Raw genomic sequence first — 21181 nt, 5'->3', positions numbered from 1 at the left:
GTATGATATTTATATATAAATTGTTATATAAAGTGTGCCTTAAAAAATAAAGAAAAAAACGGTAATTATGATAATATCATTCTAATACATTAAAAAATATAAGATCTATAATGAGGCAAATTAAAATGAAAAAGAAATTGAATTTTATTCGAATAATTATCTTTTTGAATATTATTAAAAAACCGTACGAAGTATATATGTCTACGTACGATGTTATAAAATTATATCAAATAAATAATTATCATTAAATCAATACTGGTATATTTGCTTTTGATTAATCGAGAATTACATTATCTATTTAACATAATTGTTTATAATTAAAAATACGTAAATTCTCGTATATAAAGAGATGGAGTAGAAGTAAATGCCAAGTGCGCAGGTGTGGATTTCGGCACGGGGATGCTGTGACAATCTTGCTGGATGGGCTTACCCTCTCAGTCGTACGCGACCTTTCGAATAGTGAACGCTTTGCGTTATTTCAAGCGTTTATATTTCGCGCCGCCACACTACATCGGTTTACGATTGGACGATTATTATTTACACGCGTCTTCCGGTCTCGTTCTACAAGTCAAATAATATATTACATTTAATTATGTAAATAATTGTTATTTTTTACGCGTACATCTTTCATATATCACAAATTATTATTGTTTAATATTTTCTATAGGAAAATCATCGAATTTTATTTATTTATTAAGAGTTTTATGTTTCAGTGGTTGGCTTCAGTCTTTCTGTGATATTCTGATTCGAATCACGTAGTAACGGATCGGCGGTACGTGATACAATTAAGAAAGAATACAAGTTCGAATTTTTCGAAGGACTACCCCTTTTTTAGGAGATTACGACTTGGCATTGTCAACGATTGTTTCTTCGTGTTTTTTCTTTTATGGTGATCAATGAACCATTCCAGCGAAAATAATCCTGAAGACGGTATGTCGACTTACGTTAGATCAACCGACACGCATTTGGGAACATTGACAAGGATCGTGGGTGTCTGTACAGCGATCGGTAAGTAATACTACTTATTAAAAATATATACATATGTATTTCGTTATTTAAAATATACGATAACTTTTTCTGTTCATTAAAATGTAGATATTTATATATATATATATATATATATATATATATATATATATATATACATGAACATTATTGAGTTCGTTTATGCATTTACAAAACGTTTAATATTTTACCGCCATTTCATATTCATTAAATATAATTCGTAATAATGAAAATATTAACTTTTCAAAGTACTTAAAATATTTCGTTTTATACGGTCAATGGTTTTACCATTGGCACGATAGTGCTTGTATCAATTGTCATGTTTCTATATAGATCGAGCTTGAAATTTAAAAAGGTCTTTTAAAAGTAACTATTTTTTTTTCTCTCTTCGTGATGATCCATTAATATTAAATAGATGTTGGGCAACGGTTCGTCAACAAACGTGGAACATCTCTTCTATGTGAATGAATAGGGGATGTGTGCATAGAGTATTCTTCCTATCCGAGGTGAGATCGTAGAAAGCATATTTACTCTGAGTCGGTAAACGTTCCAAGATTTCGACGAGTTTAACGACCTTACAGGAACAAGGGGTTGAAGGGGTTCAAGCTTTTTTTCGTACATTTACGAAATCGAAAAAAATCGTAAGTGTTATCTTCAAAAAAATGACATGATTCGTTTTACTATTAGCGAGCTATAACAATGTTGAATTCGGTGAAATAACAATGTTACCTTCGAAACGCGAATGACCTTTTCTCGCGAATAAACGGAATAGGTCATAAGTTGAAAAAGTCAAATAAAAGACTACAAATAACGTTCCTTTGATGTAACAATGAGGAAAAAGAAGAGTCATGCTCCCTTCTCTTTTTATCTTTTTACAAATTGTCACAGTCTTTTCTTTTAACAGTGAGATTTATTTTTTCTGAGCAAACTGAACGCGATAAGATGCAATTAAGGGCTTGGCAAGGAATACGCTGGCTTCCTTAAGAATCCTGTAGTTTCTTGCAAATATGATTTCACTAAGATGCAATGGCTCATAATCCACAACGTGTTGCTCGTGAAATTAGATTCTTTTTTGTAAAAAAGAAGCACGTCTAAGTAAAAGTTAATAATCTTTAAGTTTATTTATAAAACTTATTTAATGATAAAAATTTACTTCACGACGGATTTATTTATTTATTCGTCCTAGCTAAGATTAAAAATAATCTCTTGACACTTTATCGATTAATACAATTTAGTATAGTGCGTTAGAAATTGGCAAATTGTTGGTGATACGTAGAGACATAAAATCAGACAGTAATTACGCAGTAGGTGATTATTTATCCGGTGAACCGAGGCGCGCTCGCCATTCGTATTAAAGCGTAAACCACCACTAATTTGGCTACGCTCGATGTGATTACGTTGCTGAGAATCAGTTCTCGATACGAATTACGTCGCCCTACATTTCTAGCAAAATCTGCTGCCAATTGTTCAACGACCGTACTACCGCACGATCTACGGCGATTCGATAAACATAGCCAGATTAATTGCTTCAATAAGATCGTCGACTTTAGTCGATTGTTTATATACATTATTTATTTATTCGTTTACTCGTTTTGAGTATTTCTCTATAAATTATTTTGTCTATTAAAAAATAAGAAAATTTTATCAATAATATTCATTTATTACAATTAATTTTATATAATTACGACACACGTATAATACGTATATTCTTCAATCGATCATTACATAGAAGAGGTCCAATTTCCAACTAAAAATAATTATAACAATCAAACAGAATTTGCACGCGATTATTATAACTCGATAACAATAATCTATTGATTGATTCATATGTAAAATAAAATAAATTGTAGATGGGATTACTTTGAGCGTAAAGCTGATTGAAATGAAAGTTCTATAAAAAATAAAATAAATTCGATTTGAAAGTTCTAAATTGAAATGAAAGTTCTATAAAAAACCAAACTGTAAAGAACTAAAATAATTCTGTTCAACTAAAAAAAAAAAAAGAAAATGGGTCGAAGAGATATCGAAAATTATTTATTATTTATATTACCTATTCCGCGCCATATAAGAATCGTTAAAAAATTCTGACCTACATCTTCTTTAGCATTCAATGTTAATTTTTCTCTGACAATAAGATAATTTGTCAGTCGATCGAGATGATCGAATACAATGAGCGACTTGAGATGTCGTAATTGAAGAGACAAAAGTAGTAAGCGACAACTTTTTAGCTACGTTTGATTCGTTCAAGAACGAGCTGATTAATCGGTGCTCTTTGTTCTTTGATTTATAAAATTAAGAAGAAAACCAGTTACTGTAAGAAACTATTTGATTTAAAGCATTGGAACCTAAAATATCGCAATCGAAGTAAGTGGTAGAGAAGGGAGAGAGAGAGAGAGAAAGAGAGAGAGAAAGTAAATGGTGAGACCGTTTTATCCTTCGATTTCTACTTTGTTCTCAAATAAAACGGATAGTACTAATTCGCTGTAACCGTCTAGTAGTAGTGAACGACTTTCGTGGACAGAATCGGATAAGAAAAGAGTTTTCCAACGATAGCCTCAAGTTTGGAGGAATGATTTGAAAGGATAAGATAGAAAAAAGAAATCAGATTTGGATAGACAAACATGCGTTTCTTTATCTCTCTCTTTCTCTTTTTCTTTCTTTTTAATTTTTGTTTGTATTGTAATTTTAGATTATATTATTTTTAAGAAAAATCAGGTAGGAAGCAGATGATTGCTTGAATGTATATGCAAAATCATAAATGTACCGATTCAAGCAAAGTACCTCTTTGGAAAAGCCGTTGCCTTATTTGCACTTTGCGTTAGGCAACTTACCAAGGCGAATGACAATGCGAGTAGAGAATCCAGTTTGTTTGAACTAGTTTAGAGAAGAGTGGAAGACGACGTAGTGTAGTACATAGGTACATATAGTTATACCTACCACAGGTGGTACATAGGTAAGGATAAGGCACGATAAGGACCTCGTGCAATAAGGAGAGTAGGACAATGTGAAAGCGTATATCGAGATACTAAAATTACAGCAAGATAGGATGAAATTCAGGGATAAACGTCGTCTATGGTACATGATCAACGGACGCGAGAGTTATAAAAGAAGTAAGATGTGATTTAAAATTTAGAAGAATATGCATTGTTCGTAAAGATGAAATTTGTATCTTTTTAATTTAATTAAAATTGGATGTAGTTTTGAAAGAATTGTAATTATATCTCAACTAAAATCTTTATCTTTTAAAAGATTCCAAAGAGATATAAGGTGTGTGTATATATATATATATATATATATATATATATATATATATATATATCTTAGTAAAATGCAGTAAATCATAATCGCACGATCGCATAAAATTCATTAAAATCTTCCACCGAATAAATGTAAGTTCTTTTAAGAAATAAGAAATGCTGTGAATCGAAGACGTTTTTGTGACCTGACTATTTTAATCTTTTCTCTTTTTTTTTTTTTTTTTTTAACCAGTAACATTCCTGTTAACAAGGATCGTGTGATATAAAAGATATACGTCTTCTTTGAGTTAAAAAAGATGTTAATTCTATGTCGGCACATATATAAATATCCGAAATTCAAAGTGCATTGAAAGCTTAAAGTGTAAAATATTTTTAAAGTAATTACTTCGGAGATGATTACAGTATGAAGGTATAAAATAATCAAGAGACATTTTCTATGTCCTTCATATGAAAGCACTTTGGTTTTATCATAAAGGGATCAAAGCGTGTAACTAAGAGCTGTTATTAATTAGGCACGATCTACGTAGATATATGCAGTAGAATAATTTACTTTCGTCTAATTATTTCACCGAAGACGAGACTGTATAAAATTAGATTATCTTCACAGATTCTCGGATATAGCAATGCAAGTCGAATGAAATCATTTTTGTATCTTATTTATTTCTTTTACAAGAAACTCATGATCTCAAGATTAAATCAAATAAGGTAGATCGAAAGGATAGCCAAGGAAAATATCATCTTCCATTTCCAGTTACTTCCAAATGTTGCACTTTCTTTTCGGGTTCATTCGGCTTCCGACCGGGCAATTGAAAGACTTGGCAAAGCTCTCTGAATTTGAGATAGGCCCGAGTACTCGTAATTGTCCTGTACTGTGTTGATCCCACTTATATTTCTTCAGCCTTTCTGGACTAACTACTTCGCAGAAGGTCTGAAAAAATATAGAAAAATATACGTAAATTTATTTCCTCTCTACGTACGAATGAAATGAATAAGTTTTTCATTCGATTGGATTCTTAAAATCTGATAACGCGTAGTAACATTCGCTCGTTCGAATGTTATTCACGCTCTTGCGTCGTAAATAGAACGCATCACCATCTTGTCTGTTCGTTCCTTGTACATTTCTCCCTTATTGCACATCGTAATACGGACGAGAACAGTGGAGAGGGAAGAGATCGGAGAAGCGATTGTCGCGATACCATAGCCAGCCACGTATTAAGGGTACAGAAGAGGATAAAGGAAGAACGTGCAGCATCCCTGGCAAGACCAATTTAATGCACGTAAAATAAATCTCTTCATTTGTCGTCAGCTGACTTTTTATTATTTTATTTTTTTTTTTTACGTTTCTCATTCGAGATAGTTTCCTTTTCGACTCGTATATACACGGTTATTGCAACGAAATATTTACATTTATCGTAACTTAAATTTACGTGCTCTTACTTAAAATAATCTCATCGATAATTAAAGGATATATTAAACAATTATTTGATTTAGATGTTGTTTCAAACATTATCATACATTAAAGACAGCTGCACAAACATGACATACATACTTACGTTCCCGTAATTGCAGATAAATCATCACTAAGATATAATATATATATATATATATATATATATATATATGTATTTATACTTACATTAGCGTAAGACAAAAAGAAAAGTTGTTCCATGCTTAAATTTTCCAACCCTGGTAAAACTTCCGATGACTTGCCTTTGTTTTCTTTTTCATATATACGATATGCACCTAAGGATGCTTCGAGACCCATCGTATCGGCTATATTTTCGTTTCTGGTTCTATTACCATAACTCTGTGAATATGAAAATAAAAAAGTAGTTAAATTATTAACATCGAGAAAAAGAAAAATTATTACATCTACGACTCACCAATGTAGATTCTTCACTCTCTTTCAGTATTTCTTCTTGTACCAGACTATCATATTGATCGACGAAGCATTCGACTCTTTTGTTATAAGCCGAAACCATTGTGTCTAACCATTGGATTTGTTTGCCATTTTTGTTGTAAAGTCGTCCTTTGAACAGAGACTTATTAGTATTCTATAACCGTAGATTCAATCAAGATGGGATTGATCATCGTTCCTGGCTTACCGTTATCGTCGAATCCATGATTAACTTCATGACCCATAATAGCTCCAATAATACCATAATTTATTATACTGTAATACGTGAAAGTTTGTTTGTGTACAATAATTAATTCTATTTACGTGATGACAAATAGTAACTTACTGTGGTCTTGACATAGCAAAAAATGGATTTTGGAAATCTGCAGCTGTTACAACTAATTTATAAAAAATAGATACGAAACACATTAATAATATTTCAACGTGTTTAGGTTAATTTATAGAACTTACACATCATATTATCAAATGGTGCATATAAAGCGTTCAACATAAGAGGCGTAATGTAGTCTTCTATTCTGAAATTAATGAAAATTTATAAGTTTTAATGTAGATAGAAATATATATGTACGAGTACATATATGTATACTAACGATTCATATTTCGAGTCCATTTTTAAAGTACGTAAATCTTTCCATTTATTATATCTGCTATAACTCATTCTATTTTCAAAATAGGAAGGACCAATTACGAGCTTAAAAAAGTTATTAATAAATGAAATTATTAAAAAAAAAAAAAAACAAAAAGAAATAAAATGCTTTTAGTAGGATCAAACGATTTAACATACTCCCTTATAATAATTTTTCATTATCGTAGAATTTGAATACCAAGATGGATATCCGACCATTTTTTTCATATTCTGAACTTTCTCTGTAGCAAATTCGCGAATATCATCATCTAACCATTTTGATTCAGAAATTTCACGTTCAACTTCTTTCTGTACGTATGCGATCATTTCTTCTGCCTTGTAATGTATTAAGATAACGTTACGGCAATACTTGTTGATATTATGATAATTGGTTCGATTCAAATGTTAAAAGCTTACCGTGTTTTTGATTTCATCAGGAAAATATTTCTTAACAAACGCATATGCTGTGACATCCATTTTTACTACTTCCGATATACATTTTTTAGTCCTGTAATTTGTATCTAATTTATATAATTTATTCTTTTATTTTTTTTTAAGTTATAAAGTATGGATATTATTACTGATTGAAAAATGATAATATCACGAATGTAATACTACAAACCTGTTCTCTTTTGATAATATTTCCTTATCAGACTGTTTGCCCGTTTTTATAAGATTATGTAACATTTCCATTTTTTCGGTTGTAGCGTCCATGATGTGACTAATGTAAAGCCAATGAATGTAGTTAACTGTAACGATATAATTTTATAAAATTGATTATATTGAGTAACATGCATTTTTTAACAAAGAATCTTTTTCTTATCAGACTTACTAATAACACGATCCGGTGTCTCATTGAGTAAAGAATTAAGAGCTGAAAAGAAATCTGTGAGTATCACGCTGAATCGAAAATCTTCATCGATTTTAATATTAGCAGCATCAAACAAAGTTAGTATTTTACTGATAAAATTAATCTGTAAAAGATCGGCTGATTTATGTATTATTTCTTATTGAAATATGAATAATATAGATAGATAGAAGAATACTTCACCTTAGAAGTTTCTGTAGTAATACTCGCATTATCATATAGCTCTTGAAATTCACCAAGAGATATATCATCATCATAGTTCGTGGAATTATCAATGATCTTTAAAAAAATTGACTCGATATATTTTAACGGATGATCAAAAATAATTTGTTGTAATGAAAAAGAAATAAATAAATAAAATAAAATATTAATTGAATTAAAAATACCTCCATTATCTTTTGTTGAAATATTACAACGTCATTAACATCTGCCTTAATACGATTTTCGGGAATTTCAAATCCTCGAGTTTTGGCAACGGCCATCGCTATCTCGGTAATCAAATTAACATACTCTTCTGTCATATTACGATTTTCTTTTGAGTTCTTTAATTCTTCAGAATCTGCATCTTTACTGCCTTTCTCTTGGCTATCCTGTTGTTGGCTGTCGCTATCTTCATCATTAAAATTTTTTCCTTTGTCTTTATCCTCATTGCTTTTAGTATCTTCGTAATCTTCATTTTCCTCTTTGTTCTCATATTTATTGTCTTCATCATCCTCCTCGCTCGATCCTTTATCATTCATTTGCCATGTTCTCGAACCTAGAGGCATTCGCGGAGATGTCATCTGAATATCAGAAGAAATAAATAATTTTTTAAAGATTATTTTGACGATATAAAAACGATGATATAAAAAACCAACTTATTTGTTTATCAAATTATTAAATGTAATGACTAATATTTATAATACTTACTATTACATAAGTGTCGTTTTCAAAGGGCGAAACATAAACCTCAATACTATAAAGTGAATTATGTCCTGTTAGAATAGCATAATAATCATCAACTTTTTGCCAGCTATGTTCGGTTTCGTCCCATTCTTCGGGTTCCATTATCATCGGCCAACCACCAATTCTTGCCATAGTTGTGACTAAAGGTTCAAGACCCATTCGTTCTCTGTTCTCTGAAATTTGCAAGGTATTCATTGACTCACGCTGCCCTATATCGCGTATCTTAAAACGTTCACCGAAGAGATCTCCATTAAAAGCAAAGGAATTTGTAGGCACATAGTAGTTCTATCTATAATATAAGATTTTCTTCAACTTACTGTGATCTGTACAAGTATGGAAATATTTTTTTCCCAATTTAACAGTCAACAAATCTTCCGTGGTTGAGTCTGATTCTAGAATTTCTTTAAAAGTATACAATTTTTAACCAAATTATATAATAATAAATAAATGAACAAGTAATAAATAAGTATTTGATCCATTGGATATATGTATAAGTTCGAAAGCTCACCTTCCACTTGACGTTTAAGATTATTTGTCACCACCTGAATGAAACTCCAACTGTTTTCGCCAGGTGGAATCGGATTATTTTCCCCAAACTTACCACATGCGTATTGATAAAAATCTTCGCAAGGATCAACCGATTTATTTATATTATCCTTTATTATTCGAGCTGTATCATAGAAAAAGAATGTAATAGAGATATAAATATAAGTAGAATATAAAAAAAATAATGTTGAATAAATCTATCTATAATATACCGATTAGTTTGCATTCCTCGCTTTGACAGACAGTTTTTTCTTCCTTTTTTTTTCCCTCGAAGAGCTTTTCTAATCCATGAGGATAATGATGACCGCGTGAAGAATGACTTCCATGTGAAGAATGACGATGTTTCGTATGATGATGGTATTTGGATAAAGAAGGAATAGCTTCATGCTCGGATAAGGCGTCACGATGTATAGCAATTACCATTGAAATGATTGTCCAGAAAGCACTGCAAAAAGAATGAAACATTTAAAGCGTATTATTTCTCAAATAATTCAATACAAAAATATAGTCATAGATTTCTTACATCAAATACCAGAATTTTAACATTTTTAATGAGGTTTATAAAGAAGCAAGATTATGTCAAATGGCGAACTGGTATCACTTAAAGAGAAAAAGTCCGTTGTATCGTAACATTCAGCTTCCATATATAGGCTTGTGAAGACGGAAGGACCTTGATTTGATTGATTTATATATCCTTCCTGGTGATGTACATACGTTAGTTATGTACTCCGTATCAATTAGAGATATAACGCGTCTATTAATTTTTTTCATTTACTTTGATATATTTTTGAATCATTTTTATGATCGCTTAAAGGGAGAGTTACATTTGCATCTTCGCAAAGGACCCTTGAGCACCTTTCCATTTCTTGCAAACATTCTTTTCTTGAGATCCATTTCAAAGTTAGAAAGAACAATACATTTCGTACATGTTTGCTTCTTACTTCATCAACTGTATACCTTTCTCATCGTACCATTCGTTTTGCTTTTATACTTTCATTTTACCTCGTCTGCCTTTGTTTCTTCTTTGTCTTTCTCACACTTAGATATTCTATTCTTTCCTCTCACGAAATATGGTACTTTATGTACTCTTTACTTCTAACGTCTTATTGTTTATAACTCGTCGTTTGTAGACACCTTACATTCATAAAAACTAGAGTCTCTACTCATGAACTTTTAATCTGATTATACGAGAGAAATTAAAGTCATTTTGTCCTTTTATTCTGTATTATTATATATGAGTTATGATATTTATGTATATGTATGATTTATTCAAGCGAATGCAGAAAAATTCTCTGCAGGAAATAGCTGATGTGCATATCAAAAGTGTGAATCAGATGGATATGTGTGAGTTATTTATGTTACTACAAGTATTTGTATTTTCTTGGAAGCGGAAGGACCCTGAAAAAGATAAAAGGTTACACGCACGTTTCCGCGTTTATGATATTGTCGAAATGATAATTTAATATTAACTACAATTGCAATATAATTTTAAGGGCATTTAAATACATTCGTATACACATAGATCCCTTTCATAGCGACTGGAAACATTGAAAATATATCGGTGGTCATTTCAAAGAGCAGATGTTGAGAGAAAACATTTTTTTCGAACGAAATCGTACGATTCATTTATATATATAAAAAAAAAAAAAAAAAAAGAATAAATCACAGTTTTATTTCGTCTGTACTTATAGTACTTCACAACGACATTTACAGAATCCAACCAACTGTAATAAAAGGCAAGAGAATGGACCCATGTTTTTTAAAGGAATGCTGCATTCCCTGATGAGAGAATACTTGAAGCTTGAGTTTAGCGGAGTTGGTTACAGAAGCTTTCATCGCTTCTACAAAAAGCTTGTATCTAGTCTCATACGTGTACTACGGCTGGAAATGCTATATTACTATTCAAAAATGCATGTTGGGCCATTTTAATCAAGAACAAAAGTCCTACTTTGAAAAGACGCAAAAGCATTCATCTTTACAAAAAAAAATCATGACGCAATATGATGTTTGTCAATGTACCATAGCAATTTACAGAGAAATCTATATCTCCAAAAGGTTGTCATCCATAGTAAAATAAAAGGTATGGAGGTCAGTACTGTACCAATTAAATTAATTGCCGCGTCAATTACTAGTTTCTATCTCTGTGTGACCTCGAAATAAATCAAATCGTCACGTTGGAAAAATTTTGACAATTCAATTTCTATCAATATGTAGACGGAGAACGTACGACTGCATTTGACGCATACGAATTTGAGAGGGAGAGAGGCACATCTGCCTCTGAAAAGTGAAATGATTTCTATTTATCGTTACAAGACTGTCAAGGAAGAAAGTAAGAAGAGATTGTCAATACAATTTTTTTTTTTTTTTGTATTTTATTTGCTAATGCACGATTTCTATTTGACATACTCGTATATTTTATAGCTATATATTTAATCTTGAATCATCGACAAATTTGGTAGAAAATTCGATAAATATGACTCAAATTAAAACGATTGTTGGAGCAAGAGCAATTAGTTCTCGTCGTTAATATCGAGCGAGACTCTTCGTTAAAACATTTAGCTTAATTTAACGTGGAATTATCGTGTCCATTAGACCCTCGAACTAGTCGAGCGTTTCTAATGTTTCAATAGTCCAATGGTTTTTTACTTCTTTCTTTTCCTTTCTTTTCTTTTTTTTCAAAACGTCGTAAAATCCTTTAAAGCTTGAAAAAAGTTCATTCCTATCTTCATTTCGTTCGTCCGCGCAATTCGTGGAATACGATCTGCATCGTTCGTTACTTCTATGAGAATTTTTAGTTTTTACATTCACGGAATGAAACGAAATATCATATCCATTTCGACTGAGAAAAGAAGATAAAGGATTTTTCTCTATGTATTATTTTCTCATGCGAAATTTTTTGTTCAAATAAATGAAATTAAAAAAAAAAAAATTCTATCGATCGCCAACGAAAAAGTTAAAGCATTGGTTTTCAACAACTTAGATATCTCGACGGTGGCGGCTAATTATACGAAGAAGTAGCACGACGTCTTAATTATAACGTGCTTTCAGTCCTTTTAAGGGATACTCTTAGCGCAAGTGGTGTCCGTGGTTAATTGCATCGCGGAGATGCATCCGAGGGTAGCGTCGTGTCTCTAATTGAGACCGTGCGACGTTTTAAAATTTCAATTTTTCCACGGCGCATAGTCACGAGAAGCTGAGAAATGTTTCATCTGAAAAAGACGCACGTTCTTTTGTGAAAACAAGGAAAAAATACTCGAAGATCGAATGGCACGTAGAGAAGAGGAGAAAATGTATATAGAAATAAAGAGAAAAAGGAAAAGGAAATGAAGAAAAAGTAGAGCAAGAAAAGCTAAAGAAAGATGAAAAACGATGAAAGGTAAAGTTCAACGAAGAGAAAGTAAAAGCTTCGGAAGGCTGGTAAACGAGAAAGAGAAGATGAAAGTTCAATCGTACCGATCTGTCTTCGTCCTACCGACGGAGAAAGAAATTAAAGAGAGAAAACGAATGTCGTGTTCTGCATCCCTAAAAGAGAAAGAAAAGGGCTGAGAAAAAACGATTAAAAGAATTTTTCTACCTTCTTCATATTTCTTACCATTTTTCTTTTTATATTTTGTTTCTCAACTCTCTCTCTCTCTCTCTCTCTCTCTCTCTCTCTCTCTCTCTCTCTCTCTCTCTCTCTCTCTCTCTCTTTCTCTTCCTCTTTCTCTGTTTTCAGTATTTCTATTTGCGGTAATTATTGCAGTATTTAATTCTGCAAGAAATTTCTTCGAGTCGACAATACTAAATATTTTCTTTGCGTAGCGAATATGATGAAACAATTTTCTATTTCTCTGACCAATTTACTTGACCTCTTTGTTTCTTCTTCTTATTCTACTAATACTTTTCCATTATTCAACATTTTCTTGTAGTCTTCTTATATTATAAATCTAATAAATCCTATGATTTCTTCAAATAACTTGTCTATTATCATTTTTTATTTCATATATTTACTACGCTGTATCATTGAAATTATAGATATAGAGAAATGGGCGACGCGTCACTTCACATGCTTTATGTATATATGATCATATATCTCCATTGTTTCAGCGACCTTTAGACCGACAGGGAGTATGTAAATGTGCAGTATAGTTAAATTTCTGCAATGGCACGATAATCCAAGCCTTAATAATTCATAGGTAGGAATTCATAATGGAAAATTTATTGTGAATTCCCCATATATATAATATATATGATAAATATGTCATTTATAAGATTAATTATATAAACATTATATAGAAATACTAAAAATGTGCAATAAAGATTATTTAGAATATTTTCTCGTTTTAAAAAGTATAACATTTCATTTCCAAGGAAAGAAAATAATTAAATTCGTCAGATACAAACGGAGATACAAAAGATCTAATCTATATTTTTTATTATTTACAAATCACATTCGATTTGTTTTATTATACGATAAAATATCTCATCTCTATCCCTATCGAGAAATTGATGGATTCTATGAAAACAAGCTTTCGTCGGCACGCGTCTGTGACACCAACAATCTCTGTTCGAGTACCATTTGATCGAGCGCGCTCCACTCGAGCGCCACTTCAATCGTATTTTCCAATTCGTATTTTATAATCGCATCGCACTGACATCATGCTTATCGTCTATCGCATGGACGAACGATGATAATCGAACGTCAAACTTTTCTACCCGTATCACGCTACCCTCTTGAAAGGGTAAGTTGTTGATTTCGATCAGCATCGCACTGCCATTGATGAAGTACCACTTCATCGTGATCTATCATCATCTACGAAAAATATATCGTTATTAATTCCAATGGATCAAATATTGTTATTATTATTATTTCGTTGCATATATCGTTTCATTCAAGTATATATATATATATATTTTTTTTTTAATTTAAATATATACATTTTTAAAATATACATGTCTAAATGCAATATTAAATAATCTGCATTAATAAATCTCGTACGATCGAACGTTCCAACAATTAATTATACGTATAAAATTGATCAAATTCAATTTCATTTCCCTCCATCGTCTGCCTTCAAAATTACGTTAAATTTCAGTTAATTCCACGTAATCGCAATAACAATGAAATTTCAATAGCTCTTGTAATGCAAGTCATCACTTAAACTGAAAATTCATTTTCATTATATGAAAATGCCGACGAGATATAAACTATTCACGACAAAAACCACTTTGCATCCCATTTCCTTGATTAAAATCTTCCTGGATTGTATTGCTCTTCAAATTTATCGTTTATTATTGATTCTATAAAGATAAACAATTATTAAAATGTCCATATTTTAAATATGTCGTTGTTTCAAATATATATGTATATATATATACACACACACACACATATATATTGATTGTATGTAAGTTTTATATACTAGGACCATATGAAAAATTCACCGTTTTATCCACAGATGACGATAATGTATACATTTCATTCTTAAAGTGAAACACATCTTAAAGTGAAAAAAAGTCGTGTATTTATCAAATTGTCTTCGTATTACAACTACAAGTGTATCAAGCCAACAACAAACTGACTCTTCTTATAGTTCTTGAATGTACTTAAAATTCACTCTTATAGTAGTAATTAAAGGGATGGCACGTTTGGTACACGTTGTGAATTCAGTGCCAAATATTCGAGAGTTCTGATACGGAAGATAGATATATAGATACCTATTAGGTCTCTGGGTATACGTGAGCTGTAAGTTGTAAAGCAGAAAGCCTACCTATATACATATGTACGTTTTTCAGTCGCGTCTGCCAATAATAAATGTAGTTAACGTCTCGAGTTGAATTTATAACGTTAATGCAGCCAAAAGAAGTACTTCATCTTTCTATATTGCTGTATGTATTCGTAAAACTTTTTCAACTTAATTAGAATGCGGTACAACGTTTAAGATTTTATTTGACACCTTAATTTTATTTAGATATTTTACAGCTTATTTAATGATAAATCTTATTTTTATTTTTATTTTCCTTTCAGTTGTATGCGGAGTTGGAGTGGATGTGGCGTACCGTCGACACAATATGGGCCTTTACGTTACGTGAGGATAATTCAACATGCGTATACCGTAATTCAATTCACGCATTATCCAGATTCAGAGAAAAAAAATATTGACGTTAGATTAGAAACTCGATTCAATCTTATATTTAATATGTTTTTTACGTTCTTATCTCATTATATAACGAAACAAAAAAAAAATAGTAAACAAGTACGAAGTAGGATTAAAACGTGGCATAATGAACGACGATTTCCATCGAAGACGACGGAAAACGTAATTTCATCTTTCTGCTCACAATTTAATTTTAAAGAAGATTTAATTATTACCAGTAGGAAACGAAGGACGGAAGAAGCAAAAGAAAGAATGAAATTACCATTTCGATAATGTTTAGTCGATTTGAAAAACTATTCGATAATTTCTCTTCCTCTCTACGTAAGATACATTTAATAATAAGTATATCTCCAATGTCTTTCAATATCTATAAGAAAAACTCACAACTTTGTTGGTTTAATTACATTGTATCAGATATAATCATATGTATTCTAAATATACATATGAAATTCTTTGATACCTGTTAAAGTTAATTTTATTTTTTCAAAGAAACTAATTACATCTCTACGATAATTTATTATTCTTATGTACCACACTAACTATGTACTCTGAGCATAGGAAGAAAAAAAATTGAGAATAACATTTGATCTTTTCTACGTCATTACGCGAATTTTATAGTTTGCACAGTAATTAATGTATATTTTTATTGTTGACCCAACGTATCAAGATTATTCTATTTTTAAATTGATGGAATGATAGTGTAGAGAAATAGAAAGAAATATATTTGAGTGAGATAAGTTATTTCGTTTTAATTATCACTCATTTTTGTTAAAAATATTACGTGCTTAAGCTTTCATATACACATACACACATTTTTTTTAGTTTCTAAATTATTTTACATTCCTTATTTATTCTGTTGTAGTCATTCTTTCTCGATCTTCGTCATCGTATTCCATCCCACTTATTTTCATCTTTTTATTAATCATTCATAATCTTCTTATTTGATTTCCTTCATTTTTTTTTTCATTAACACATTTTTTTTCTTTGCGATACTGTTTTGTCATAAACGAAATACACATATAATATTCACATACACCCGCTGTTTAATTTACGAACATCTCAACACAATTACGATTATATCATTTCTAATTCTATTTCAGAGCCTCATCCATATTGATCTTTTTTCTCGAAATCACCTGGGCCATCACTTTATTCGTACAGATTTGTGTAAGGTACGTTCATTATGTTAAATAAATTGTTTATTATATATCTTAATTGCATACTAATAATGTTCAACGTACAAAAGAAAAGATCATTCAGGTAGAACTCTTTGAATTTGCTTTTGCATTTAAACGCTCGAATTATATTACTAAAACTTGTGATTTTCTTATCAAATAAATTAGGATCCTTATAATTAAATTAGGATCCTATAATGATTTTGCATCAAAAGATATCTACTCTTATTCAATATAATGAAACATTAATAATACGAAAACATAATTCGTTAAACACGAAAATCGAACGATATTGTTTGATAAAAAAAAAAAAAAAAGAGAGAGAAAGGAGTGAGGAAAATTTAAAAAAAAAAATAATAATAAACTAAAAGAAATCCGTGAGTTTATTCTCGCAGAATTCGCAAACGTGAGGGCTTACGCTGGCTCACCCTTTTTTCTCGCGTGAATTTTTTTTTGATTTCATAATTACGTGTATAGGAATTAGAGGTAGATTCGCAGAAAGTTACACAACATCGTGGCACTCGAGGTTCCCAGAGAAAAACAAAATTCGCGTTAATTAATATTATTGTGAATAACCTCAGAGATAGAGCGCTACGACCACGATAGCCGAGGGTTGAAGAGTAAATTAGAGAGATTCGTTAAAGCCTCTCATAGTTTAGTTTTCCTACTGAAAAAGAGTCGGTGAAGTAAGCTGGCAATTACTAAGTCGAAAAGTTTAGCCCAGTTTTCGTTGTATTACTAAAGCAAGTTCAGTGTCCGAATAGAAGGATAGAAGAAGGACGAAAGGATAAACGAAGAAAGAGAGGAAAGGGGCACGCAACGATAGAACGACGCCAATTTGGAATCCGAAAGTTCGCCAAACTCATCTCAGCGAAGGAGAAAATTCGGGTGATCTAGGAAACGTGTGCGCGCGCGTCTTTAGCCAGCGTTTATATGTGTGTCTGCTGGTAAAAGAAGAAGTTGAAAGGGAAACGAGGACGGGTCTTTATTGACCGACTTAGTCCCATCTATCTCGATCCGACACGTCGCATTTCGGAAGTTTACGCCCTTGTCGTAGCCATTAAAACGCTTGGCTACGACCACTCGATATCTCGTTTATAACTAAAGTAGTTACGACTGACAGGGAAAACATGCTGACTGGCATGAAAGATGTGATAATCCATATCTCTGGAACTTCTAATTTTGTAGCTTATCCTCTTGTTTTTTTTTTTTTTTTTTAATTCTTTTGTTATTTCACAAGGAAATAAGTTAATATTATTTTTATTTTTCTTGTTTGTTTTTTTATAAAAGAAGTAAGTCAAGTAGAAACACGTAGCTTCTATTTAACTAAATAGAACATTTTCAAATTCCTCATCGACATAAATTTTCACGAGACACAACCCTTTTTCGCTTTTTATTCGTCTCGTATATACAGAATCAATAAAAGAGGAGAGAAGAGTCACAAAAAAACATGGAATTCTATTGCTCTCGTCTGGCTTTCGTCTAGCATAGCTGCAATTCATAGAATCGCTCTCTAGTTCAAGTCCATCGTAGATACGATCTAATTCAAGTGCGATAGGTCGCACGAAGCAAAGTGCTCCTCTTCTACGTTAATACTACTGAAATATAATACGAGTAATCGAATGACCAATCGACAAGAGAGCATACATTTTCAATATAATTTTCTTCGCAAACTTTTATCTTTTGTTCTTTTTTTTTCTTCGGGTAGGTATTTTGCAAAGTATGATTTTTGTTGTGGAAGGGTAAAAAATCTCTGTTTCGCTCGATCGATTCGGGGAAAAAAAAAGAATGACTAAAAAGTGGGATAGTGTACAACAAAATAAGCGTAAGAGATAAAATCGTGACTTTTGCTTTTAGAAACGAAGAGTCCCTTTGTTCGTATTGCTGGTCGCGCGTACTCGCGATAACGAAGGGTTGGCGGAGAGCATTGTTTTATCTACCACTGTCCTGCATTTTGGCGTGGAAACCGCACAAACTCGGGCTCTCCTATGTCGCGGGTAAGTTGGCAAACGGAATGCTTAAATGCGTCATGCGTGCAACTTTATGGGATCTCTTTTCCGGCCTTCCCTTAATAAATAATGATGCGCGAATGTCGTGAATAAATATCACGACCAAGCACAAACCTTCCAACTAAATCTTTGTATCTTCGTATTGTTCTACAAGGAATTTTTAATACGATATATCATCTACCTACTTGTTTAACGTTTTCGATTAAAAACACGAAAAGAAAAAAGGAAATGAACTCCGTGCTATCGAAGTCTCGAAGTTTCCATAACAAAAGTGAATAATCTAATAGAAAAGTTTTCGAGAGAACACGAGCCGCGATTAAAATCCAAGTTTTAAGATAAGAACCTTTCCGCATTCTCGTTGACTCTCGTTTCGGACTGAATTTCTCTCTTCTGTTTGACTCAAATGAAAAATAAAAATAAAAGAAAAGAAAAAGGAAGAAAAGGAGATGAAGAAATAAGAAAAAAGGTCTTACGGAACATTTTATAATTACGATATATACGGATCGAATGTTGATTAAAGTACGTTTACATTTCTTTTGTAAATGATAGAATTTAACATACTATGTAGAAAATGTAATACGTCTTCTCATGATGTTACATGATGAATGGACGAAACTATTTCATCGAGAAAACTTTATGTTTCGATTTTCGCACAGAGATCATCATACTGGAAAATTACATTAACGATTCATTTTATAAACGAGAACTCACCATTCTCTACTTAACTGCTCGTAAGTTTATATAAAAATTAATATGCGAAGATCGACCGAAAGTTTGGTCCCAAAGATATTTATTTAAATTTATACAAATTAAAAAATATCGCATTAGTGTCGTGAATTATATTTAAATATTAAGCAATTATTTACACAATTATGAATAATATTATACTAACTTTTTATTTTTATTTTCAGCTGGCTTGTTAGCAATTTTATCCTTGTTGCACATTGCTTCGAGCGCTTTAGGAAGACGTATTTCCTGCCAATCAAGCTCCGGGACAGATTCTGTTGGGGAAAGTCTTCTAAACGCGAGACCCGAAAATTATGATCGTTTCGAAGAAGTTTTGGTAAGCGGATTCCAAAAAAAAAAAAACAAACAAAAAAAAAAGTTAAATGAGTTTGAATAATTTTGTCTCTGTTTATTATTTACTGATACTAATATATATATATATATATATATATATATATATATATATATATTATTGAAAGAGATAATAAAATAGAGCGAGGATTGAATAAAATTTGTATTTGCTATTAAATCATCATTATTACAAATCATTTGTTAAAAGACTGTTTTTATTAAAGGTACCAGAAGTATTAGACGACGGTGTGTCTGGACCAACAGTACGAGTCGGTGACAGCGACGGAGAAATATGACACGAACGTCAACCCTCTTGGGTCAGTGAATCCGATGAGGATAGTGAGCCTGAACCAAAGACGTGTCAAATAGCTACAGTGTCTTAACTTCTTTGAAGTTTGGAACGAGAGAAAACTCGTATTCAAACGTGTATCAAACGATACGTGTGATATCGAGTAACCAGACAGATTTCTTCGTCCGACATAATTAAGTATAATATATTCGCATAAATTCGAAATTAATAAAAAAAGAAAACAGAAAGAGAAGAAAGAAAGAAATAGATAGTAATCTACGATTGAGGAAACTCTTTGGGAGATTTTTCGAGAATAACTTTAATAGACCGAAGTCAATAAATGTACGTGTACTACGAAGAAATCATATATCGAATGGAAAACAGTATAATGAAAAAGCGATATTAGGAAAGACTGAGTTATCGTGCGTTATAAAATTATGTAAACATTTATAACAACAATCACATTTGATACACGTAATGAAAAACAAAAAGTGAGTATTAGAAGTGAGTAAATAGATTTTAAATAACATAACTCGTTACTTTTTCATATATCCCTCTTCTTGTTTATTTATTATACGGTTAATTTTAATAAAAACAAAAAGATATATATATAAGAAATTTTAAATCACATTTAAATACGAATAAAGAAAAAATGGTTTAACGCAACATTTGGATTATAAGTCAAATTAACGAAAATACATTTCCGTTCGTTAACAAGAAATTGTACAAATTATGTCATACAAATGACAAAGCTGAAATATCGAGTAACAAATATTTTTGTTAGTTGATATAGAAGCAAATACTTAAGCGTGCTTTTTTACACAATGTTAAACTATATTATAGCCCATTATGTATACAAACATGCAATGTATAATCACATAATGTACAAACAATTATAAATATCGGTGCTGATTGCTCAATGTTATGTATTATACAATATATTATTAAATTTTAGTATAAATACCAAGATTAATAATAAAGCTTGGAAATACATAATTGGTTATAAACTTATTAAAGGCACAATAATAAAATGATACTGGAACTGTTGTAACTAATAGTATTTTATACATATGTAAAATGCATACAAATATTTAAAATCAATCAATATTGAAAACATTTTACAATGTTATTTATACTTGTTTTACGATAATATAAGTAACCAATAAATGTAAATTAAAAATATCATTTAATTCCATTTAGAAGAATTACTAATTTATATAACACATACCACTTAACCACCACCCTATACAAATATTTTTAATATATAAGTAATTAATATTAATCTTTTACGTACCAAAAAGATTATTAATTTTTTCAATACTGTTATATA

At 31.1% G+C, this 21181-nt stretch overlaps 2 protein-coding genes across 3 annotated transcripts; one reads left to right on the top strand and one right to left on the bottom strand.

The window, feature by feature from the left end:
• The first annotated feature begins 426 nt into the window (after positions 1 to 426).
• Positions 427 to 21068, top strand: LOC122637701. Its single transcript, XM_043830020.1, has 7 exons — positions 427 to 594; positions 714 to 1008; positions 15172 to 15232; positions 16402 to 16473; positions 18334 to 18473; positions 19397 to 19548; positions 19787 to 21068. The coding sequence occupies exons 2-7, from the start codon at positions 897 to 899 to the stop codon at positions 19856 to 19858; spliced, it is 609 nt and encodes a 202-aa protein (XP_043685955.1). The 5' UTR covers positions 427 to 594; positions 714 to 896; the 3' UTR covers positions 19859 to 21068.
• On the bottom strand, positions 4903 to 9829 carry LOC122637698 (endothelin-converting enzyme 1-like). Of its 2 annotated transcripts, none has more exons than XM_043830015.1 (18): positions 9688 to 9829; positions 9377 to 9609; positions 9127 to 9288; positions 8936 to 9019; positions 8583 to 8791; positions 8060 to 8455; positions 7857 to 7952; positions 7638 to 7779; positions 7428 to 7554; positions 7223 to 7313; positions 6965 to 7141; positions 6771 to 6871; positions 6631 to 6695; positions 6506 to 6557; positions 6368 to 6435; positions 6153 to 6291; positions 5899 to 6076; positions 4903 to 5190 (listed from the first exon to the last, which is right to left on the bottom strand). In XM_043830015.1, exons 1-18 carry the CDS (start codon positions 9708 to 9710, stop codon positions 5014 to 5016), a joined length of 2520 nt encoding a protein of 839 aa, XP_043685950.1. In that variant the 5' UTR covers positions 9711 to 9829; the 3' UTR covers positions 4903 to 5013. The 2 variants fall into 2 exon arrangements, with proteins under 2 accessions (XP_043685950.1, XP_043685949.1); XM_043830014.1 differs by having other exon boundaries at positions 5899 to 6069; positions 6146 to 6291; positions 9688 to 9828.
• Positions 21069 to 21181: the final 113 nt, after the last annotated feature.

The sequence above is a fragment of the Vespula pensylvanica genome, chromosome 2 (assembly GCF_014466175.1).
Source record: "Vespula pensylvanica isolate Volc-1 chromosome 2, ASM1446617v1, whole genome shotgun sequence".
NCBI lineage: Eukaryota > Metazoa > Arthropoda > Insecta > Hymenoptera > Vespidae > Vespula > Vespula pensylvanica.
The sequence above is the reverse complement of the archived record's forward strand: the minus strand, read 5'-3'. Positions and strand labels throughout refer to the sequence as shown.